The sequence below is a fragment of the Dendrobium catenatum genome, unplaced genomic scaffold (assembly GCF_001605985.2).
Source record: "Dendrobium catenatum unplaced genomic scaffold, ASM160598v2 fragScaff_scaffold_370, whole genome shotgun sequence".
NCBI classification, from domain to species: Eukaryota; Viridiplantae; Streptophyta; class Magnoliopsida; order Asparagales; family Orchidaceae; genus Dendrobium; species Dendrobium catenatum.
The window spans coordinates 5834151-5860053 of NW_021318832.1; the positions used below are offsets into that span (position 1 = coordinate 5834151).

General features: G+C 34.4%; 1 protein-coding gene and 1 non-coding gene across 2 annotated transcripts; both read right to left on the reverse strand.

Annotated features, from left to right (window-relative positions):
* Positions 1-4266: 4266 nt before the first annotated feature.
* Positions 4267-4385, reverse strand: LOC114579399. The gene has a single exon (XR_003700340.1). It is a non-coding gene; the product is annotated as a 5S ribosomal RNA (ribosomal RNA).
* Positions 4386-5154: 769 nt separating this feature from the next.
* LOC110095460 (lysosomal Pro-X carboxypeptidase) lies at positions 5155-25361 on the reverse strand. Its single transcript, XM_020821005.2, has 10 exons — positions 24956-25361; positions 21423-21609; positions 13417-13550; positions 13231-13343; positions 13033-13156; positions 7777-7926; positions 7516-7671; positions 5982-6061; positions 5734-5783; positions 5155-5660 (listed from the first exon to the last, which is right to left on the reverse strand). Exons 1-10 carry the CDS (start codon positions 25319-25321, stop codon positions 5503-5505), a joined length of 1518 nt encoding a protein of 505 aa, XP_020676664.1. The 5' UTR covers positions 25322-25361; the 3' UTR covers positions 5155-5502.
* Positions 25362-25903: the final 542 nt, after the last annotated feature.

Below are 25903 nucleotides of genomic sequence, written 5' to 3' on the forward strand. Positions count from 1 at the left end.
CAAATCTAAACATCTACACTCCTAAACCGGGTATTCAGAAATCTACTATTTTATCACTATTATACTTGTTTCGTATTCTGTCTCTAGAGGGAAAACCACTCAAGCCCCCTGAGCATCCTCATCGCAAACACTTAATAAGCATTGCAGGTCTCACCACCATCCTATAGAATTTTCCCTTAAGTGCGGAGTTCTATCACACAATAGGACCCAATGCATTCCTCCAGTTCAACCGATCCACTGAATTTCTGACTAATAATACCCATCTATTTCACCATCCTTTGAAACATAGACCAGATTTCTAATTTAACTTCTTATTAATGACTGATCATCCAATGTCGAAAATCCCCCCCTACTAGATCTATCTACTATAAAAAAACACTCCATGTATTTGGTTTTAGATCCACTAAAAACGAAAATCTCTTAGACATATAAGTGGACCTCCGATAATTCAATTACTTCAACCCCTTCTCTAGCCTTATTCTAGTGCTTATCAACCAAGAAAGAATATCATCAGTTAAAAAAGCATACACACAAGGTACGATAGCTCTTGCAAATATCTTAATAAGAACATCGCAAAACTAAAGCAGAAGATATTGGGCTTAAGCAATTCTGATCTAATCTAACTGAATAGGAAAATGTACTAGGTCAAACCACCGCTTTGTGTTTTGAACACAAGTTATTAGCCCCTGCATTTACATATCACTTAATAACTTGAATAAAAAGCATTATTAACCATCTTTCCTATTCATGAACTCTGCCAAAACACTTCCTCTTGGAACTTTATCATAAGCTTTCTTTGAAATCAATTAAATATCATAGGTAGATCCTCCTTATTTTTTATGCTTTTTCTTCCATCAAACTTCTTAATAAAATGAATAGCTTTTTTCATGATAGACTATCACGGCATGAAATCCCAGGTAAAAACACTAAGCAGTAAATCGTTAAATTACAAGAAAATCAACCTGTTTCTTTAATGGGTTGGGCTGGCAAAGGCATAAGAAAGCTGAGGCGTATGGAAATTCCGACCATCGCAAGATAGCTAATATGCAGAGTCTAACCAGTCTGAAAGTTGTTCGGTGTTGTTAAATCCCTGGCATTCAACAGAAAAAGTAGACAAAACAGGTGAAAAGAGGAATATGTTTGAACGAAACGAAAAGACCTTACTTGCATAGCCTAAATTTTCCACTGATAGACTGATTAAGGCCAAACCATATTTCCCTTGAGCTTCAACAACATCCCAAGAGTTTTAATAACAATCAAAGCAATTTCATACTTTCAACGCTGAAACATAGCAGATTTGCATAAGTAACGTATCAAACATACTAATATAATTATAGCATGTGTAGGTGTTTATGAATGTTCAAACCTTTGAATCACTGGCAAACAATGTCATAGAAATGAGACTCCGTGGCTGATATTTTTCAAAAATTTGCAGAATGGGTGCTGAAGAAGCGAGTGCACGATAGCAATATGCGTGATGTATTTAAGCCTCAATCATGCAGCCAAACACTGACTTCGACAAGCAATTAACAGTTTTTAACACTAGTTTCGGAACACAAAGAAGAAAGCATTAATGAGTTTATTACAAAATTATGAAAAAGGTGCCTATAAATGTCCAGAAATTGCTTGGTGTTGGAGAAAAGGGATGAACAGGACGAATGAAACAAAAAAAACAACAGCTAAAAAATAATAATATCATTAAAAACAAGAGAATAATTTGGTTTCAGCAAGTTGATAGGAAACGTGATAGGAAACACTTGTAGATCTCAAGTATTTCTATCAATCTTCGAAAAACAATGAGATTTCTCCCAAAAAAGTCCACACAAAACCATAGAAAACAGTAATAATTGTATTTATTTGATGAAAGAAACGGAAAATACCAAGATACAAGATCCTTATCGAGAGGAGGATCGATCTCTCCCAATCTCTAGACACGCAAGAGCCCCAAAGAAAACCCAAGAGATCTCAAATTCCAGTCAGAATTCAAGATTGCCCCTAACCCCTAAGAAAATAAACACTATTTAATGCATAAATCCATCTCTCTCTTTTTAGGGGAAATTAAAATTTTGATTTAACCAATCCACTTTCCGCAGCCGCACAGCAAAATGATCAATAAAAAAGAAATATATATACATTTAATCTTCTGAGGAAGAACACGAGGCCGTAAATGTTGCCGAAGGATCGTACTCGCTAAGCGGTTCAGAAGAGAACACGCGGTTTTGATCGCAGGCAATTGATCGTCTCCAGATAATCTTGTTAGTTTAAATCGAAATCTGAGTATAATAAATACATCAATGCAAAATACTTTTAACTTCAAAGCTAAAATGAAAAATTATGGTTGTCCTAAGCCTCCATGTCCATGCTATGTAGGGCGAATTATTAAATCCGGTCATCAGACATCCGGACATCCAATCCGAACGCCCCACGTCACCTGAATACACTAGGCCCCAGTGTATTTGGGTGACGTGCCACGTCTGAATTGGTGCCCGGACGAATCCGTACACCGGATGTAATAATTTTCCACTATGTAGGCCAAGAAACATGGATCTTTAAGAAGAATGAAGTAGAGTAAATTATTCCATATTCAATATTTTCATTAAATTTCTCATGAGAATATATGGAAGCACACAACTCTCATTGGCCTATTGGTTGAGAGCTTAGACTTCCAACTAAGAGGTTCAGGATTTGAGTCTGTGTATGCGTTGTGTGTATAAATTTGCCTTAAATAGCCTAAATGTCCAAAAAAAAAAAAAAAAAAAAAAATATGGAAATTAAATTTCTCATGAGAATATATGGAAGCTCCCTCTCCTCTCACTAAATGATTGCTATTAAATTAATATTTTCCACCCACTTCTCTTTCTTTTACTTTTAAAGAAGGGTGATAGGAGCAAAGTACAAAAACAAAAAGCCCCTCCAACCAACATCTGAACAATTTTCTTTTTAACATTTAGATCAATTACACATCACATACATAAAACGTAAATTTAATACCGTTTTTTTTTATAGTCAAAATTCGCAACTAATAGATTAAGGTTCATTTGAGATGACTTTAATTCTACTTCTTAAAGCAGCTTGAAGCAGAAAGAAAGCCATCCCAAACAACCCCAAACGAAGCATAAGACTTCGTTTGAAGAAAAAAATTCTTATTGCTTTCTAAAACGGTTTTTTTATTACAAATATTTTTAATTTAATTTTTTTAAATTAAAAGCTATTTTAAAAAGAAGCAAAAAAGTTGTTCCAAACAAAGCCTAAGATGAGCTGCGTGAAACAAAAAAATTTCCAAAAACAAAAGAAAAAACTAATATATGAACATGAACTTATATGTACCTTTTTATTGTAAGTTAGTGGACAATGACACAAAATCTCCTCATGATTTCTTCATTGCCATGTCTCCTAAATATTCCCACACGTATTCTTTTAAGCTTCAAATTCAAAACTTTTTTACTAACAATCTAAACATTCAACCTACAAGTCAAAATGAGCTGCTTAATAATTCCGTCATCTTATAACATTAATGATCTTCACAAATTAACACGTATATTTATTTATTTTTTTTATAAAGTAAAAAATTAATAATGTAGACTTCATGAATTGTTATTCTCCTATAGTGAAGGAGGATAACAAATATTTTCCTTTTCACACTTTCCATCACCCACATCACATGGGCAAATTATTAGATCCGGTCATTGGACGTAAAGATACGTCCAGACACTAATAAAATATTATTTTAAATTAAGCGCATCAAAAATGCAGGTAAAGCGCATGTAAAGTGCAGGTAAAACGCAATCAAAGCGCAGTCAAAAAAGCGCTGTCAAAGCACACCTAAAGTACAGTTAAAGTACAGTCAAAGCGCAGGCGACGTGGCAAGTTTTCATTGGATGTTCGGACCTATTTTTAGGTCATGTGACCGGACCTAATAATTTGCCCATCACATGAAAGTAGAAAGGAAAAAATTATAAGAACTAATGGCACTCACGAGTAAATAGAGGATCTAATATTTGTTCCTTTTGTAACTTCACCTTTCACAAATTTTCTTCTGCTGCTATATTCACTTCTCTTTCCATGCCAATAACAACTATATTGAACCAACGTCTAAATTCTAATTTGACCCCCCGTATTATTTTTGTCACTAAACTCTCTTTCTATCTCTTAATGTCAACATCAAAATTTTTCTAGATTTAAAATTGAACAACATAACATTTCACCTTGTCAATAAATATCTTAAGTTGGACTTGGTTCTTTTTTATTATTATTATTATTTTATAAAAGGTGCAACACGAGAACTTTCAAGGAGGTCACTCATCCTAGTACTACTCTCGCCCAAGCACGCTTAACTGCGGAGTTCTGATGGGATCCGGTGCACAGGTGCTGGCATGGTCGCACCCTAGACTTGGTTCTTAGAAAGTGGGTAGTGGCGAACTCGAGGAAGATTAGATCAAAAGCTTAGAGATCTCCAATAACCAATCCCAAGGTCAATTCGAAAGAGTAGTTCTAACCCAATGGGTTGACCTAGCATACTAGTCTACATAGCCTTAACATAAGAGAGACTAGGGTGAGGATGACTACCCCTATTTCTATGGAGAAATTATTCTATTTGGTCACCAGACTATCCAGAGGCAAATCAGCATGAGTCACGTCATCCCAGTACACATCAAATAGAAATGTGTCACATCCAAATTACCCCTAAATAGCTTCTGGTGACCACACAGAATAATTCTGCGTTGCCATGAGCCCTAGATCCAACTTATTCACTCGGGAATCATAAGGGCCAACCTAGGTCCACCTATGTAAAATCCAATCAATCGTAGAAGGCAATTTAGGCATCCTAATCAAACCTAGAGGCAATTAGAGTCAATTGACCTAACCTAGAGCAACCTAGGAAGCCTATTATGTCCCTTAGGAAGCCTAGAGTCTAGCTAGCCACCTAAGAACCCCAAGGACCCACTTAGGTCAACCCTAGCCCAATGATCAAACATAAATGTTCACCTTAGGGTCATTTAGTCAAACCAGATTAAATGGACATATTGGTTATGCTTATATATTTGCAAATGATAACCATATCAATGCATGTTATGATGAGCTTAGATCTTATCATTAGAATATAAGCTTTGAATATCTTAAGACTAATACAATTGATTCCATAATATCTCAATATTAGCCATAAAAGATAATGATCACACAAACTTTCACTATTTTGATGCCCCCAATGTTTTAAAAGGGACATCATATCAATCCTTGTTAATTAAACTCACATAAGAAGCATGGGCTAACTCCCAATCAAAAGGAAAAGCATGGAACAGAAGGTAAGAAATTATTTTTTTCAGTACCCAAAACACAACTTTACAGTACTTGTCAGGCTTCAGGTTTCAGTTGGGACGGCTTTCTTACTATTTTTTAAAGCAATTTTTTAGTACAAAATTTTTAATTTTTGTACTAAAAAGCTGCTTTAAGAAGCAGCAAAAAAGTCGTCCCAAACAAAGCCCAAATAACATTACGTACAATTTAAATAAATAGTGGAATAATACTATAGGCTGTAAAAGCCTTGTCCTGATAATAGTCATTTATCCAACCTTTGATTAGTTTAATCTCTGTTTCCCTTAGTTCAACCAACCATTTTGGATCATCTGTAGTTGAAGAACGCAAATCAATATGATGTGCACCTGAAAGAAAAAGACATTTCAGTTTTTCTAGCCAAGAAACTTTAAGAAATCAAAGATTGAAAGCATATCATACCTAGTTTGGTAACAAGTGCAATGATGCTATGGGATATGTTTTGAAGGACACTGCAAGTATCAGAAACAAGTAATAATGAATGTATCTACCAACTAAGATCAAAGGCCAAAGCAACTCAGCTTTGTTTGGGACAGCTTTTTTATTGCTTCTTAAAGCAGCTTCCAAGTATAAAAATGTATTAAGAAGCTGCTTTAAGAAGCAATAAAAAAGCTGTCCCAAACAAAACCTTAAATAAAAGAATGCTTTACCCGCCACCACTCCAAGGATCCAGCAGTCCATTTGAGAAGATGATGTTACTGCCAAATTTCTTTAGGACTGTACTTATATCCTGCAGGAGATCATGTAAAGGTCACATTATTTCTTAGATTTTTACCATTTGGGATTTGGCTTAATATGAATTTTAACTCTACAAATGCCCTTAAAATTCGTCAGAAAATGAGAATTTCATTCTAACTCAAAATGAGTAAACATAAAATCATAGCTTTCTATGTTTTTTCATCCACAATCATCCAATGAGCCAAATACATTTAAGATTCAGAAAAAAAGTTTCTGCTTTGAAGGGTAAGAACGGATATATAGAACTCCTATGTCCTACTGTGGCAAGAGCCTCGTGCATGAGGCATCAAGTATTAAAGATGGAATATTTACGTATATTGCACTTAAAAATTTGATATTTTCTATTCCTATTTTGATATTTGATTAGTAGGATTTACATGCAGATTACATAATGATTACGTATTTACATATCTAATATCTAATTTTTTATATTTATTTATATAACACACAAATCTTTAAATCATAAAAAAAAACACCACTAATATTAATTTTTTTTAAGTTATACATACCTTTCGAGATATATATATATATTTTATGTGATTGAGATACTAATGAAATTTAAATTTTAGGTCTTAGATATATTAATAAAAAAAAATTATGTCGTATGCATGTTTATCTCCCATTTTATTAACAACCTATTGTGAAAACAAACTATGGCAATAAAGGATAAGGCTTGCAGTCGCAAGTTGTTATGCTCACTAAAGGAATTTGGACAATAAATAACCCAGTGCTATATTGGGAAAGTGAAGCACATTAAGGTTTCAATTGTGTTGGGGGGTGATGAGGAGTAAACACCACAATGAAGAAACAAATAAGAAAGTAAAAGCAGCAGAAATAAAGGCACCAATATTTAATATAGAAAAACCCAAAATAATAAAAAAACTACAGAGCCACACTACACTAAGAAATCCACTATGAAAATTGGGAGAAATAAGTACAAATCTCTCTTCTCTCTCGCTCTCTCTTTCTTCTCTTCTCACATGCACTATTTTCAATGTCTCACACACAAAAAAACAAGAGAAAGCCAAGTAAAATAACCCTAAGGGATGCTACCCTTGAGAAAAAACGAGAAAGAAAAGCATCCAGTCCGTCTCACAGCGTTGCGGCACTCTACTCTTAGTAGTTCAGTGTCGGGGCGTTGTACAAAAAAAAGAAGTTTTCGAGTGCAAACCACCCAAACCCAAGCTTGGGGTAAACCCCCAGCAAGCACGACAAACTTGAGGTCCGAGGCAACAAAACAACCCGATTGATCAACATAATCAGATTCCACACATACCAACTTCTGAGTAAAAATATGTGAAAACAATAAATATGACACTGTAAAGTCTGCACGTAAATATCCTACATGCCACTAGGATGCAAATTCAAAAGCCAATTATGGTGAAAAAAAGTAGAAAGCAGTGAGTTTAGATAGCATATAAGTCTTGCAGGATTTTTAAGACTTACGTGGCCACCAAATTCTGTGGTTACCCATGTTGGCCTTGGCCTCACACCATAGCTCTGAATGCACTCATCCGCAAAGGCAGGGTAATCAAACTCGTATGGGGGAAACATGCTACTTTCTTTCCTGCTAGACAAGGGCATGACCATCTCGGTACAAGCCTGTTCAATAACAAAACAAATTAAAACAGTTTTATGGATCATTTTTTGTCTCTGTTCTACACTTGCAGTATATTATTACTATAAATTGATGTTGCAGCTACAGACCTGCCAATCCCACCCACTCATTCCATGAGGATCATCTTCAAGATCAAAGCAATCAACAGATCCCGTGTAGTTGTAATAGATGCTTACTCCAGCAAACACACGGTCCAGAATATCGGTACCATCAGGAAAATCATCAATTTTTTTGCAAACCTTTGATAGGATATATAAGGCATACAGAAAGAATAAATAATTAAGAATAAAAGAGACGTAGCAATAATAATGCAAAAGAGCTTTTTCCAAAAGCTCATTTAGTACTCAAAAAGAGAATCATAAAGCAAATCACAAATAGTTGGAATAATACTAATGATGAGAATGATAGTCATAGAATAAAAAAAGATTAGCATTAAATAAAGCCTGATTGAATAAATTATCACAAGAAAAATGTTGAGACAAATAGGCATCGAAAATTTAGAGGTGGAAACTTCAACTCATCCAATGAAGGAAGAGGGGGTAGTATTATCGTTGAATTCAACGTACTGCAAAATGAGATAAATAAACTGTTAACAAAACTCTGGATGCAGCTTTCCTCAGGCAAATGAGCGGATAAGCAAAAAATGCCAGCGAATTTTAGCGAGACACCTAAAAGATAGAACTAAGATGCTTTGAAGATGTCAGCCTTGAACAATAATTTTTCTTTCCTTAATAAAAAAAAAGAAATAAATAATAAAGATGTCAACCTTGAACTCAAATAACTGAGAAGCAACATGGAAGCAAGCCTTCATATTTAATAAATAACTGTTACTGAGGCAAAGTTTATAGAGTCAGAGAAACCATTGATGCTCTTTTTATTTCTCTACAACATAATGTATCTGTTAGACCGGTCCCTATTGGACCGGTCCAGCCGGCTCCTTCACGTGTATAGGAGGCGGGCAGCAAGAGAGAGGGAGAGGGAGATGTGGCCCACTAATTCAAATTCAATTATATTGGAGCCAAAGGAGGGGGCAGCAAGGGCAGATTTGTCCTTTGGGGCTTAATTGATTAATTGCATGCTTTAATTAGGAAGGGAGGATTAGTGTTAGGGAATGCTTTGTTTTGATGGCTGATTTCCGGAGTTTTTGTCTTGGCGTTTTGGGTCCTAGATTCATCTAGGGATTGGGAGAGAATGATCCTCCTATTGAATTGAGGATCAATTGTATCTTCCTTTATTGATTCCGTTGTTTGATTTCCACAATAAAAAACTATTGTTTTGTTGCTTTTTCCCTTAGATTCATGAGATTTCCTCGCTGTTTTTACCAATCTTGTTAGGTTTACTTGAATAATTGAAATATTCAAGTATTTCCAATCAGTATCCTTGAACGCTTTTGCCAAAAAAACAAAACAAAAACAAAAAAGAGGGGAAATTAAACTTAGATCCCTAAAACATAAGAGGTGGTTACGTTGGTATATCTTTATTACAACCCTTCATTTTGGTCACCATAGCGTGTTTCATGAAAGTCATTCCACTGGAAAAACAATTAGATGCATAAACTGTTAGAAACGCCCTACTCTTCTATCCTATCTCGCATCTCAGATCACTTCTCATGCAAGCTATCTCAAGAGTTCATACAGTAAATGATGTGAGCTTGTTAAGCCCATGTCAGAGTTAGCGTGCTCACCAGCAAAAAGCATATCAATATGAGCTTGCACAGACAACATTCTGTGAGCTCGCAAAAGGAAATAAAATAAAAAGAGGTATTTACATACATACGTCAGAATTCATTTGGGAACATGCACACGCTGATGTGGTTGCACACAAAGCTCAGACATACGCAAACTTGCACCAGTGATCTCACGCAAAATCTATACAAGCTCAAACAAACAAAGACATCAAAAGTTATATATATATATATCAGTGACCACGCAACCTCATGTTGTCCACCCAAGAGCTCACAATTCAAGCAAAGAACAAGCCTTCTACAAGCTTATAGAGGGAACGGGCACACCCAGTGCATTCAAATCCTGTCAATATGGATTAATTATTCAGTGCGGATGCCTAATGCCATTTAGAGACCAATCAGAATGTGCCACATCACCCCTTTGTAGCGTCTTGCGGCACGGTACCACTGACGTGGTTGCACCTGATTCGCATACGGATGTGGAGCTAACCTCAGCACAGAATAATTTCTCATTAATATGAGGCAAAGGTTTTGATGTGCACATCATTATCCCTATATTAGTAGAAAGATCTTTTCTGTGACTTAAAATTGGGGCATCCAAAATACACTACATAGAACTTAACATCTCCAGATCCACATCTACGAGCTTGCGAGGGCATTAAAAAAAAAACTCTTTTGATCATCATTTCAGCTCAAAGACTTATTTAATCTTAAAATGCAAAAGGACCAGGTTAAGAGTGATTAAAATTTTTATCTATTTGAAGTGTTGAACCTTCAAGACATCGTAATTGCCAAAATAAATAAAAAAGATAATCACAAGGACAAAAAAGGCAGAAAAACAGAAAATAAGACATTTAAACAGGAAAAACAGACATTGTGATAAATTATAAATAAGCGGCATCAAATCCTCAGCTTCAAAATCCTTAAATCTAAAAATTTTGAGAAGAGGAAATTCAAAATGAACTTCACCAATCAAAATTGTTAGCATATAAAAGGAGAATTTTGGGAGAAAGGTACATAAATAAAGCAATGTTGTCAAAGTCAGGCGCTGGAGAAGGAAAGCCAAGCACTTAGAATTAATTTGATGAGCCCGCAGTGCTAATAGCATATGCTTCGCTCGAAAAGAGAAGAGCCCCCCAAGCACACTACACAATTGCAAAAGAAATTTTTTCTAATCAAGTTCTAGACTTTTTTTTTTTTTAAGATTTCTACCTCACTTGGCCTTCTTCTATTTAGTTCCCATAGTGCCGCAGAACCTATCAAATTAATTATAGCTGCCTTTTTTATGAATATATTATTCTGTTAGGTTTCCTAGCTCTTCTTTAATCAGTTCACCGTTTTGTCTATTAAATTTCCTAATTCTTCTGTAATCAGTTAAGTACTTTGCCTGTCCTATAATTCATCTGCTCGTCTCTATTAGACTTTATATCATTGCTTATATGCTTTAAATTATCCATTAAATAGTTATATTTCAATGTACAACTATTTTCAATTTTCTCCTCATGCAAGCACGATATTGCTCATTGCTAACTTTGCTCCCAATATGTCAACTGTTGCATAGTGCATCCAAATGTATTATTTGATGCACATGCGCTATTATTTCTCACTATTATTCTTGATTTATATTGACGATGAAATTTGATGTTTATATCCATGCACCGGAGTAAAACTGAGTTTTTTTTTTTTTTTTGAGAAGCTTTTGTATTACTATCAAGGGTGCTCATCAATTACTTGAAGCTGCTTTAAAAGAAAGTACTTGGACTTAACTTATGTGACGTGCTTTGAAAAAAAACGACAAATAATCTCCCACACTAGTTTTTCCTATTTTCTTCATGATAAGAGAATTCTAACAACAATACTTGCTGAATTCAGATCCATCTATTCTATCCATTTTTAATTAGCGATCTATGCCTACAATGCTGGTTATTTCAAGTTTTTATTTTGGGACAACATCACCGAAAGAAAAAAAAAAGCACTAAAACAGTTGGCAAGCAATCACAAATTTTTCAACAGGTATCGAGTGAAAATTGAAAAACTCTTGATTGTGATGATGATATAGGCTGCGGCCATCACCAAGAGTTGTGTTTTTAGTCTATTTATGCTCCTAACAGTTCACAGTATAGTTAATAGTATGTTTTAGTCTAACTTTCCTACTTTATCTTTCAAGTAATTTGGGTACAACTACAAGACATGACCTTTTGAAACAAAAATTATACTAAGTCTATCAGTTTAATGCACAGAAGCACATCTTTATTAAAGAAAATAGCTCTGCAGCAAATGATTAAATATTATACATAAACTGAAGGCACATACATGGCATCTAATAGAATCATTTTCTTTTTCTTTACTTTGTTTTTTTTTTTACCAGAGAAACTTACTGCGTTTCTCAGTACATGATATAACAAAGGAGAAAAAGGAAAGAAAAAAAAAAAACAGACTACCAAGAAATAGACCAATTGACAATTTGAACTCCAACCATTGCAACACGCACGATGTTCTCTCTTTTTTTCATGGAAATATCAGTAGTCATAACTCAAAGCCAGTTTAAACACTACAACAACAATAATATCAAACTTTTTTCCCATTATGTCGTCAATATGAATCATTTTTTCTCCATTGTGTCCTATTAAGAGTCAAATTCTCATTTAAATCTAATAAAAAAATTCATTTTTAATATTTTCTAACCAAGTCTTTTTAGGTCTACCTCTACCTTTCCTGACATAGGCCAAATCTAATACAGCTACACTCCTAACCGGGTTATCAGAATCTACTCATTTTTCACTTATATACTTGTTTCGTATTCTGTCTCTAAGAGGGAAACCACTCAACCCCCTGAGCATCCTCATCTGCAACACTTAATAAGCATTGCAGGTCTCACCACCATCCTATATAATTTTCCCTTAAGTTTGCGGGTTTCTATCACACAATAGGCCCAATGCATTCCTCCAGTTCAACCATCCAACTTGAATTCTACTAATAATATCTCCATCTATTTCACCATCACTTTGAACAATAGACCGAGATTATCTAAAATGTGTACTCTTATTAATGACTTGATCATCCAATGTCAAAATCCCCCTACTAGATCTATTACTATAAAATAAACACTCCATGTATTTGGTTTTAGATCCACTAAAACGAAAATCTTTAGACTATAAGGTTGACCTCCATAATTCAAATTTACTTTCAACCCCTTCTCTAGCCTTATCTAGTTGTCTTATCAACAAGAAGAATATCATCAGTAAAAAGCATACACCAAGGTACATGCTCTTGCAAATATCTAATAAGAACATCCATAACTAAAGCAAGAAGATATGGGCTTAAAGCTAATTCTTGATCTAATCTAACTGAAATAGGAAAATACTAGGTCAAACCACCTTTGTGTTTGAACACAAGTATTAGCCCCTGCATACATATCCTTAATAACTTGAATATAAGCATTATTAACACCTTTCCTTTTCTGGAACTCTGCAAAACACTTCTCTTGGAACTTTATCATAAGCTTTCTTTAAATCAATAAATATCATAGGTAGATCCTCCTTATTTTTTCTATGCTTCTCCATCAAACTTCTTAATAAATGAATAGCTTTCATGATAGACCTATCCGGCATGAATCCAGTTTAAACACTAAGCAGTAATTTAAATTACAAGAAAAATCAACCTCTTTAATGGGGTTGGCTGGCAAAGGCATAAGAAAGCTGGAGGCGTATGGATAATCCACCATCGCAAGATAGCTATATGCAGAGTCTAACCAGTCTGAAAGTTGTTCGGTGTTGTTAAGATCCCTGTCATTCAACAGAAAAAGTAACAAACAGGTGAAAAGAGGGGAATATGTTGAAGGAAACGAAGAAGACCTTACTTGCATAGCCTAAATTTTCCACTTAGACTGATAAGGCCATCACCATATTTCCCTTGAGCTTCCAAAACATCCCAAGAGTTTTTAATAACATCAAAGCAATTCATACTTTCACGCTGAAACATAGCAGATTGGCAATTAACGTATCAAAATACTAATATATTATAGCTTAAGTATGAATGTTCAAACCTTGAAATCACTGGAAACAATGTCATAGAATGACTCCGGTGGGCTGATATTTTCAAATTGCAGAATGGGTGCTGAAGAAGCAAGTGCACCGATAGCAATATGCGGATATTTAAGCCTCATCCATGCAGCCAACACTGATTCGACAAGCAATTACAGTGTAAACTAGTTTCGAACACAAAGAAATGAAGCATTAATGAGTTTTATTACAAGAATATGAAAAAGGTGCTATATGCAAATGTCCATGAAATTGCTTGGTGTTGGGAAAAAGGGATGAACAAGGGACGAATGAGAACAAAAAAAACAACAGCTAGAAAATAATAATATCATAAAACAAGAGAATAATTTGTGTTTCAGCAACGTGATAGGAAACGTGATAGGAAACACTTGTAGATCTCAAGTATTTCCTATCAATCTTCGAAAAACAATGAGATTTCTCCAAAAAGTCCACACAAAACCATGAAAACAGTAGATAATTTGTATTATTTGATGAAAAGGAAACGGAAAATACCAAGATACAATTGATCCTCTATTCGAGAGGAGGATCGATCTCTCCCAATCTCTAGACACCGCAAGAGCCCAAAGAAAACCCAAGAGATCTCAAATTCCAGCCAAATTCAAGATGCCCTAACCCCTAAGAAAATAAACTATTTAATGCATACAATCCAAAAAGAAATCTCTAAACAATCTCTACATTCAAATTTCCCTCCTAAATCCCCCATAAATCCTTCCTAAATCGCTCCGTTGGCTTTGGCGGCTCGGTCGCCCATACAGGAAGAGGCGGAACTCTTCTGCCTATTCCACCTGAGCCGGTCCCACGTGGAACGGTCTAACACAATGTTCTCCAACATCACTCTTGCACATAAAGAGATATTCCACAAATTCAAAAATGCAAAAAGATTACAATATTTGCACTCAAATATTTTCTCACTCTTCTTTTATCTCTCTAGTATTAAATTTCTTATGTTTTATCACCTAAATCTCTCTTCTCCTATTCTGTCATTGTTTATATAAAATAAAAGAAGAAACAAACGCATAAAACTCCAACCATCAAGAAAAGCAAAATAAAACATATATTGTATATGAAAATTGTATCTCTTTTTGACAGTTTTACTTCATCCTTTGAATTATGTTGCTTGTATCGGGTTGTTCCTCAACTTTAATTAAAATTGATGAAAACTATTGGATCGATTACTATGAAAGCTGAAAATTGTTATTCATGTGAACTATTTAAATTAAAAAAAAAAAAATTGTATATTCGTATAAAATTAATTCAAATAATAAATCATTGATTAGTTACATCCAAAACTAATTTGTATATTTTATTATCCCCTTAATTAATTGCTTATCAGCCTTATGATTCATAAGTTGTGAACCGAACAAGTTTAATAATATAATCATCAATTAGTGGATATTCTATTATACTAATTAATTAATTGAGTAATTGATACATTACTAACTAGAATATATTACTCTTTCGGTAATCAATCATTAGTTAAACAACATATTTAATCTTTACTTTTCACAATTGATCTGATAGGTTTAATACCCCTTTTTTTAAAGTAATGATTTATTGTTTAATGATTAATTATAGACCCAACTACTAATGTATCAATGTTAAAAAATGTAAATAAAGTATGCCTATACTTCACTTGTTTACGTTCACGCCGGTCACATGAATTTGTTTGGAAGATCATATACATATCTTGATTGCGAAAGCAAGACTTGTCACTTTGACGAATCTTCATATATATATATTGCATCATGTTATATATTCGATAGAAAATGTATATGCTTATTAAAATAGAGAATATGTATATGAAAAGTTTGTAGGTGGCAATTGCCTTATGGTTGATGAATCATATCTTTATGGTTGCTTCATTATATTAATGTTAAATATCCCTTGACATGTCACATCAACTCCTAAGAAAAATAATACATATAAATGTTTACATTGTAAAGTCGAATTTCAACGTTATGTATATATTAGACATCAAATAGATCTTCTGAATATATCAAAGGATTTCCTATATGCGTTTGGTATATGCTGTAAGGTTTAATAGCAATGTTTGATAAATCTATCTACTTCTATGTTTCAATTAAAAGCATACATAAGTTCAATGTGAAAGCGCTTTGCTTATGTTTGAAAAAAATGCAAGTCTTATATGATTATTCCCATGTCTCATTCGTAGTGTCTAACTTGGCTCGCATATGTACAACCACTTTATGTATTCGTTTGTTTGTATATATGGTCATATATGAACGTCGTGTGAAGGACATCCAATGTATATGCAACTAATTTAGAGAATGATTAGAATTCATTATTGGATAAATGCTCTCATTATTGGTAAGGCTCTAGTTTTGTTATTGATGATTGCATATTAGAATGTAAGAAATTTAAATCATCGTTTATGTGATTTTATAACGTGTTATATACATTCATACCCTTAATATTTGTGAACAAAAATGTATTTGGTTATGTTGCTTTAGTGTTCACATGCTAAATTTTAAATAGTAAGTCGTATAGAAATCGTTGGGAGAGTCCCCCATGTATTTTTGGAATCATATAGACATAGAAGCTCGTAACCACCTCGAGCAACCACACTCGTTATATGCCTCAATTATGAGTACATGTTGGTTCATTAAGAAGTGGTATGGTTCATATTAGAAAGTTCCATGAACTCGAACAAAAATAATAATAATAATAAAACTGTTACGGTGTTATACTGGAATTTGTATTCGAATTAGTGAGCTTTCATATGTTTCATGTATGATTTCTCCCTTATGTTTTGTAACGATAAGCAGCTCATATACTTCATGTGTAGATATATATTTGTATTAGCAGAATTTCACATAATTCACACATAATCTATTCTTATTTTCTATGTAAATAAATTTTCAAATATTTAATGTATGATTATGGTAGCAAATCTTTATGTTATATCAATAAATTTTATATGTTGTATGTAGAGTGTTATTCAATGTCAATTCTTCTCTCCCATATTAGAAAACTCTCACATTATCTTGTACCCTCGTGGTGACATGCACATATTTGATAAATACACAATGTTAAATTGCTTATTAATTAAAGTCTTGTCTAGTTATGTTTCCTTTTTGAATGGCATCTACACATACCTATATATTTCTCTTTTTTCTTTGTCTTGCGAGGTACTTGTATCCTGCATGTATGAGTTGGTGGGTCGTTTGTTTGGAGGCTTTTAGGTGAACACATCATGGTCAAGTATACCTTGATAGTCATGTATAGATCTCTCAATGCATGACGAACAAAAAACACTTTAGCACACACATTGTTGACTGCTTTTAATTTCTCACCCATAAGTTAGTGCACTGACGAAGCTTTAGCCTTGTGGACCAAAGCTTGCCCCTCTTGCCATGAAACCTAGAGACCCTTAGGGTGATTTTAGGTATGTAGTGTATGCCACCTATTTGAGTCATATGCATCGCTTTTCCCATACGATATGGGCGCCGTTAGAATGTTTTTTTTCTTGGGATCTAAAAATATGCAAATAACTCTAAAAATTTTCTTCTTAATGATTTTAGCCTCCAAATGTATCTTTCATAAGTATGTTTATATATGATAAATGGAATAAATACGAGCACTAGCATGTTTAGGTAGATCTATAAACTAGTATTGTATATGAGATTTTCTTATAATTAATTTTTGTAGATTTTCTTATTTTTTCCTTAATATAGCACCTCATTTTCCTGTGAAGGTCATTTGATCCAAATAATATGAAGAATATTTAAAAGCTATAAAACCAACTAATAAAATACACTAATAAACTCATAGCTAATCTTAATTCATAATGAACCAATTATAATAATAATCATCCACTACAAAATCACTAAGCAACAAAAATAAACTTAATAATAACAAAGATGATTACCTGGTAATCCGGGCCTATGAGGTTTTTAACTTAGCCCCAAAGAAGATGAAATAAACTTTATGACCCTGGTTTAACAATGGTAGTCATTGCATAACCTAAATAATTAGTAATAAACCATCAACAAACTAAATCTTGCAACATGTATCCTAATCAATTCGAGAATATAAGAAGTTTATATTAAAATTAAAACTCTAATAATTAAAAATGACTCATAAAATATAACAGATTTACAAATCTCTAATTGAATTCATATAAGTCTATATGACTCCTAAAACTCTTTAATCAATCTAAAACTTCTTAAATTCTTTAATTAACTTACAACCCCTAAATTTTTTTTTTAACCAACCTATAACTTTAACAAACATTAATTAATCAAGTGAAATCTTAAAATATATAAAATACACCTCCTATCAACTCCTAATCTAATCATAAATAATAATATACATTAACTAAGATGAAGATAAATAAAAATTATTAAAATTCTCTCAACCAACTCTCCAATGTTTAACAAAACACTAAGATACTAAAACTTAAATTTAAACTAAAATACATTAACTTTAAAAAAACAAATGAACTTATTAAAGGAGCAAATGAACTTCGAATCATATCTTAGTGCCTTAACTTATGTCGGGTTTAAGTCTATCTTTGTATGTTTTCCCTTAATATACATAAGGTATATAGGTTGGATTACCTCGAGTTGCGGGGCTAAGTGTCCTAAGGAGGCCTCGTCATCGTGCCCATTGTGACAACGCCACGTACCTTATGCTTTAGAGGATAAACATTTAAAGATATACATAAATTGTCCCTTTTAAAATTTAAAGCCACCCTTAGGAACCTAAGCAAATTTTCTTAACCATTCAACTGTTAACCATAGGTCAAGTAAACATATACACATTTATAGATAGGGAATCCTTATATTCTCATGTCAGCCTTTAAAAATAAGTTTACCTTAGAAATAGGAAGCTTAGAATTTTCTTTTTATAGTGGGCAATAGGCTCATCTTAGAGGTGTCACATATCAGTCTTATCTCGAATCTTAGATTACCAAGGGAGGATTAACCGACCTTGCCACCTTACAATTATTTTGGCCTTGATTGAGGATAGGTCAATTGCCACTCAATTCTTTATAATCTTAGTATAGGTTATGGCCTAAGCCTTTGGCCTCTTAATAATTTAATAATTAAAATTTTAATCTTAAAATTAACTGTTAATAAATTCACCCAAAATGGCTAAACACTTATAGAGAAATTTGAGGGTTAATAAATTAAACAATAAAAACTTGATCTTGAAATTTGATCTTGAAACAACTTCTCACCTAATTTGGGGTAGCTATATACACTTTTTTGTACACACTTAAATGCTAGATATGACACCTTTTTATAGGCATCCTAGGATAAAATGTAACTAGGATAACATTTTACAGTTTTTTTCTTTCGTTTAGCATATGTGCTGATGTAGTGATGTATTTTTTGGTTTGAATTATTTTATGGTTGCCTTTCTTTTTTTTATTGATTGATGAGTGGGCATTTTTCCTTAAGTGGTAAGATTTTATAGAAATATCTTATGCAGGTGGTCATGTTCCCAAAGGGCAATAAAAAATATTATCATAATTATTATAAATGTGCTCTTTAACAGGTGCTGCGAGGAATGCTAAGTCCTTAGGAATGTGGCCCTAAGGACTAGGTTATGGATGATGTGTGCTTATTTATTATAATTGTGCTGAAATTATTTTTTGTAGGGCGTTTATGTAATTTTACATTTTTTAAATATAATTTTAGTTAGGAAAGCCATATAGGTGTATGGGATTTTCAAAAGGCAAGAAGCCAAGTTTTGGAGATCGATCAAGAATACATACACCAATTAATTTGTGTATAGATTTAGGCTGAGTCGTATATATGGTAGAGCTCAACTACCTTTTTTTACTTTCCTAGGGTGTATTGCAGAACCCAGATGCATTAATGGATATTAATTATTATTTGTTTACATTGATTGTGCAATAGAACAATATGCCTTTTCCTAAATTTCTTAAATTGCTTTGTTTGGGTGTGGCTCGGACGGAATTAGCATTAGGCTCTTAGAATGTTAAATTTTCTATAAAGTTAAAATTATTTAGACAAGATAAAATAAATATAGGATTTAAAATCAATCAACTTTTCAAAAAAATTAATGCATGACCCCTTTTGCAGGTTACCTTTTAAATGATGATTAATGTTATAAATCTTGTTCACTTTACAATGACTACTGACCAATCCTGATTGGTCCTACCTAAACATGCATAACCTTGAGTCAATCATATAAATTTACTTTTAAAACATAGAGGGATAGTTAATTTTGCATAAAGCATAGTACCATTCATGGTCGGCCTTAATGCCCGCTTCTTTTTTTTTTGGTGCCTCCCACCACTCTTGTATTTGCATAAGGCTAAATATCATGGATTTAATATGATAGGTGGAGTTTAGTTGGTACCCTTTTCAAGCAAGGTAGTAAATCCAAGTCAGGGCTGCTTAGATCCCTAGTGGAGTTTTAAGTTATAAGTTCCCTCGGTGTCTATCATAATTTCTAATAAATTCTTAATTGCCATTGCTCCTAAATTAGCAACTTAAATCTTTGATCTTCTAAACTCAAAATTTTAATCACATTTTATACATTTAAAAAGGTCTAATCATCACTAAATATAAAGAAAATAATTTATCCTCTTCGAAATAGAATATAGGAACCCACTCTATGCACAAAACTAAGAAGAAAATAATATAACATTCATAATCAAGAGTTTTCTTAGGTCAACGCCTAAGATGTAATTAACCACGAGGGCTTACACCTGTGAGAAACTGACACCCACATCAAATAAATCCCATTTGAGATGACGTATCGAATGAAAAAAATCTCATGATTTTTTGGTCATATATATTATTACCCATTGAGGTGTGTAGGTGAAAGTCACTATCCTCCATGATTAATCATATGTATCAATGTTTAAAATTGCGTATTCGGGTATTGAGGCGTTTTTCATTCGTGAGGCGAGGCGTAAGCCTCAAGGCGTTTTGAGGTGTAAGCCTCAAAATCAAAAGATTGCGTAAACATAAAATGATAAATTTTTTATATACTAATGAGTGAATAATATAAAACATAAAAAAACATAAGATATGAAGTTAAATCAAAATATCTCAATAATAAGACAACATGAAATATAGTTCAACTCAAAATTCTATCTTTCCCAAATCCCAGTATTCTTTTCATTAACATATAATTCTAATTTCCAAAAATAAATAGCAATGACATATCGCATAAGAACTCAAAAGTCATCAGCACTGTCATCACTAAGGGGTTCTTCATTTGAATCATCATTATGGTGAACTGCTTTCTCCCCTTCCTCCTCTCCTAAAGAGTCCAATGTCAGGCATTTACTTCAAGATTTAATATATATAGCATGAGGCGTAAGCCTCAGGCCAACGAGGCGAGGTGGGCCTCAACCAAGTTGAGACGCAAGCCTCTTAAAAAAAACTCGATGCTTAAGCATCGAGGCTTTTTTTACTGGAATTGCGCAAAGGCGGGCCTTAAGGCGGGCCTCATATTGCGCAATTTTAAACCATGATATGTATGACTACATCTATTCTTCTATTGACCTGCTTGCGTAGAGTGTAAAGGCCTACAACCACTTTGTCCTATGAGATAATGTGATCGTATCATTTGCATTCTGATCCTCGCAAGCAGCAACCTTTCGGAGACCCACATCAACATTGGAATACATGCTACGTGGTGATGAATTTGGAAGAAAGTATGATTCTAGCAATTAAACTGTCTTCATAAAATTATAAATAAAACATCAATTCAACAGCATAGGTCATCCTTCAACCCAAACCGATTAGATTAAAGGCTAGATTGATATCTAAAATGTCGTGTAAAACTAATTCTGATGTTCCATTTTTCATTATTAAGAAAAGAATTCTTCTAGATTTGTCAGAGTTAATTTAAGAATATGCAAATTTTATATTTTATGTTGAATAAAGTGTGAAAAAGGTAATTATACTTCGTTACTTTCTTTAAGATTCCTTTGCCCTGCACTAATAATGTTAGATCAAACGTAGTACTGCAAACATCTTACTTCCACCATAGGAGCCACCAAACAGAACAACTGGGCTGTCTTCAGCTGACATATTTCGCTTCAAATCAGTGATCAATGTAGCAAAATCTGCAATTGCTTGCTCAGTCGTAAGGTATGATAAGGACTTGGCATCCTTGTATGCTTCCTCTTTGCTGCCGAAGGGCATTGACAGCCCATAATAGCGGTGCTACCAGCCAAGATATGATGAAAGTGTTAGAGGATTAAATAATTTATTTGAAATTTTTAATTTTGAAAAGAAACTAGCAAGTATCATGCACAATCCTAAATAGGAAAATACAAAGAACTTTCCGTCTGTTAGAGTTTCTCAAATTTAGTATTTCCCAACCTGAAGTTTATTCAGAATTCTCCAACTAAATGTGGCAAAGAATCGACCTAAATGGCATAAGTGACCATTAAGCAAAATCAGGCAATTAAAATGATGTTGCATCCTCTACTTTACTGCTAAAGACAAGTTTACAAGAGGCATTTTATTCATCGCATGTTATTCAAAATCGGCCACAAGTAATCAAATCATCACAGTGAGTCCAGTTAGCAAATAAAAGCTTATTTGTGACAATCTCCCATCAAATTTCAACGCATAAGTCCGCATGGTCATATCTTCAATCAATCATGCAATTTTCATACATAATCAAACATTCTACTAAAAAGTTAAAAGTTGGTATTCAGGAGCACCATGTTCATCCATCACGTGGAACATCTTAGTTATAGCATACCTTATGAATAGTCTAACTACTTTGTACCAGTTTTCTAGAAAGCTTTAGAATATTCTATTACTAAGTTATATATCTAACTATTGCAGTAGGAAGAAGATATGAAGAATATGATGATATTTTGAGCCTTCAGCTTGTTAGTTCCCTGATTTTCTGTATCTCTTCTTGCATCTCCTTCTTCTATAGGATCCTCTCTACATCAATTTGGTATCAAAGCCATGAAGAAGATGGACTGCAAAAGAAGATGGGTTGTCGACGACGATCGAAGCTAAAGAAGATGGGTTGTCAACGACGAAGAAGATGGGTTATCGATGATGATCGAAGCCATGAATCCTTTTGGACAGCTCAAGTGAATGCATCACTTGATCGATTAGAGGATTTCTTCTCTAATTTCACTCGTTTTGTAGAGAGAATACGTACGTCGACAACCATACCGACACCGTCGTTCCTCTGCTCCTCTAGCGCAACCGGCCTCGTCTTTGCATACAATACCATCTCCAACAAGCGACCCACCGCACCTTCGCCGCCCGTGCCTCTCCCATGAGCTTTCCATCTGAGTTTACCTGAACTTCCCTCCCCCGCTCCCGCCTCTCGCAAGCGTTCCGTCTCGAGCCCGTTCCGCTCCAGCTCGAGATCGCATGGTTCCACCTCCGCTTCCTCTCGCAACTAGATACACGCTCCCAATCTTGTCTATGAACCTCTGTGCATTCCACCAACCCTTCCAAGCCACCACTCCTTGTGGAACCACACATGAGACACAGCGCCCACCTTAGGACCCCACTCCCACATCCGTCCGGCCTCCCCTGCACATTCACAAACGCGCGAGCATTCGCTCCCAAACTGGCCCACACATCGCACCCTGCGTATTGGCCACAAATGGTGGTCCCTTCACCACGTCCTCATCCGCACTGGTCATGGCGTCCGCCTCTACCACGGCCCCGCCCCAAAGGGGGAGCGCACCAGTTGGATTATGCACGAGTATCGCACTGTGGAACCGAAATTCGATCAGGATGTGGTTTCGTACTTCATCAATTGTTTAAAAAGCTTGAAGAGAGGATTTTAATTTCCAATGCTGACAAAAACGATGGCAGCATCTTTTCTCCTGCCATAATCAGATCCTCTCTATATACCACAATGCAGGGTGATGATGCTTTGGATGAATTTACCCCACTGCATCAGGAAATTGTACCCACAATAGGCCTGAAGTAGTTGATGAGTCGATGAAAGAATCGGAGGAAATGAATAGCTAAAGTGATATCACTACATATATATATATATATATATATATATATATATATATTGATAGATAGATAGATAAGTTGAAGGAAGACCCTCATCCAAGCAATTTAAGCAGCTTAAATCTTGGATACGAGTATAATGATTCTGATATATTTTACCACAATTCTCCTTCAGACATGAGTTACCTACATTTTGATGATAATGTCGTTGATGCATCCTTAAATGATGAAGATGATGGCAGTGAGTTTATTGCTAAATTCTTAGATGCCATACTTGTTTCTGATGAAGAAAGTCCGGATGAATTTAACAAATGTCTAGGAAATACTATGGAAGTTGTGCCATCTACTCAAGTTTACCCTATTAAACAAGAAAGTCCCTTGGATAATACATCTAGCATTGACAGTATAATTTGGAATAATACGAATGTTGAAGTGCTACTGCCATAGGATGCCCCTAGTTTGGTAGCTTCTTGCCAATTGAGTGGGCCAATAAGCCCATCAAGTTATTTTATGCCTCCTACGCCTTGCCTTACTCATACAATGTATTATGACCTCAATTTGATGTTTTCATGGAAAGTGTTGATGCCCACTATCCCAAAAACTCTACTGCAGATGAACTTCAATCCATGAATTCCTTTAATGGAAAAGTGTTTCGGAGTAGTGATGCAAGAGAGACTCTATTTAGAGTTGCGGATCTTTCTAAAGATCTAGGACTTCAGCAAATCCAAATCAAGTGGGACGTCAGGGCATGGCAGCTCATGGTAAGGCATTTAGAAGGATCCAGCTGCAAACTTCATTACATATAGGATCAACCAATCGTAAATCAAGTAGTTCTAATGGAGATCATGATTTGAAAGTCGAGATATCTATTTCGTGGACTTCCCTATTGGTGGATTTGCTCAATTTGGTATAGTTGAGGAAACAATGAAGTTATTGAAGAAATCATTGAAGCATTGCATTTGCATTGGTCGGGCAAATCAACTTGTTGATGTTGAATCCCTGATCAAATCCATGATTGTGGAAGCAGACGGAGATATGTGGAAAAATCTTTTGTCTGCATTCAAAATTTTTGAGAGAGGACTGATTTGATGTCTACCTCCCTCTCAATGAGCATCTCCATGGAGTCGAGCTCTTCTGATGCAAGCCGAGTATGATGTTGAATATCTTAGTTGTAGCATACCTTAGGAATAGTTTATCTATTTTGTACCAGTTTTCTAGAAAGCTCTAGAATATTCTATTACTAGGTTATATATCTAACTATTGTAGTAGGAAGAAGATATGAAGAATATGTTGATATTTTGAGCCTTGAGCTTGTTAGTTCCCTGGTTTTGTGTATCTCTTCTTGCATCTCATTCTTCTATTGGATCCTCCCTACATCAGTCCACCAGAATTCATTATTTGGGTCATAATTTTCAACATCTTTACGATGCTTCAACTTTAAACGATCGCAACGAATTTTTGTAACAAATCAAATATAAATGGAAAAAATAGCCATAAAACTATACCCTTAAAAAAACTATAAACGCCTAAAGGATAACGAAATTAGAAGCGGAGAGGAAAAAACCTCAGCAAAGACAACGAGGGCGGAGAAGCTAGGGGCGATCTCCCAAACAAAGCCAGTGTTTTCAGAGAACCACTCGATATCGCCCTCGTTGCCGCAATAGAAGAAGATGGGGGCCGGCGGGGACCATAGGCCGGCGGTGTTCCCGACAAGGTATCTCTGGTTGAAGTCCGGCAGCTCGGCAAAGCTGAAGTGGTCCAATCGCTGACGGAAGAAGCGCGTCTCGTATTGGGCGGCGTTAAGGGCAGCGCCGGCATTGTTTCGGAGCCTGGATCCGGCGAAGTGGCCAAGGAATCGCCGAACATGCGGAATGGAGGCCGATTCCGCCGCAGTGACGAGTAAGATGAGCAGAACAAGGAACGGTTTCATCTCGGGAGACTGGCAGTGTAGTTGCCGAGGGGCTGTTAGTAGGATTGAACTTAAATAAAACTTTAATTAAATTAGGATCTAATGTTAAATTTAATGGGTTTAATAATCTTGAGAATTATTTGGTATGATAATTATTAAATTTAATTTAATTTAAATAAATTATTTGATCATTTATTTTAATATTTAAAGATTTATATGGTTGGGACATCTTATTATATTTGTTATATTTATATTAAACTAATCAATTTATAATTAATCTAACTAAATATATTAATTAATAATTAATTAGTAATTTATTATAAAAATATTAAATAAGAACTTATAGATAAATTAAATCAAAAGTAAAAAATATTACAATAAGTTTAAGATAATAAAATTTTAATTAACTAATACTAATTTTCAACTTCCATTGTTAAGATCCCCATTAAGGGTATGTAGTTCAAATTTATTAATGGGATAGACAATTAAATTGTAAGCTTTATTCAAGTGCTCCCTTGTATTTTTTTTTTCAATTTCCTTTTTTAAAATAATTTTATCATTTAGTCCAATAGTGCATTCGTTAAAGATTCATTTATGTATTTT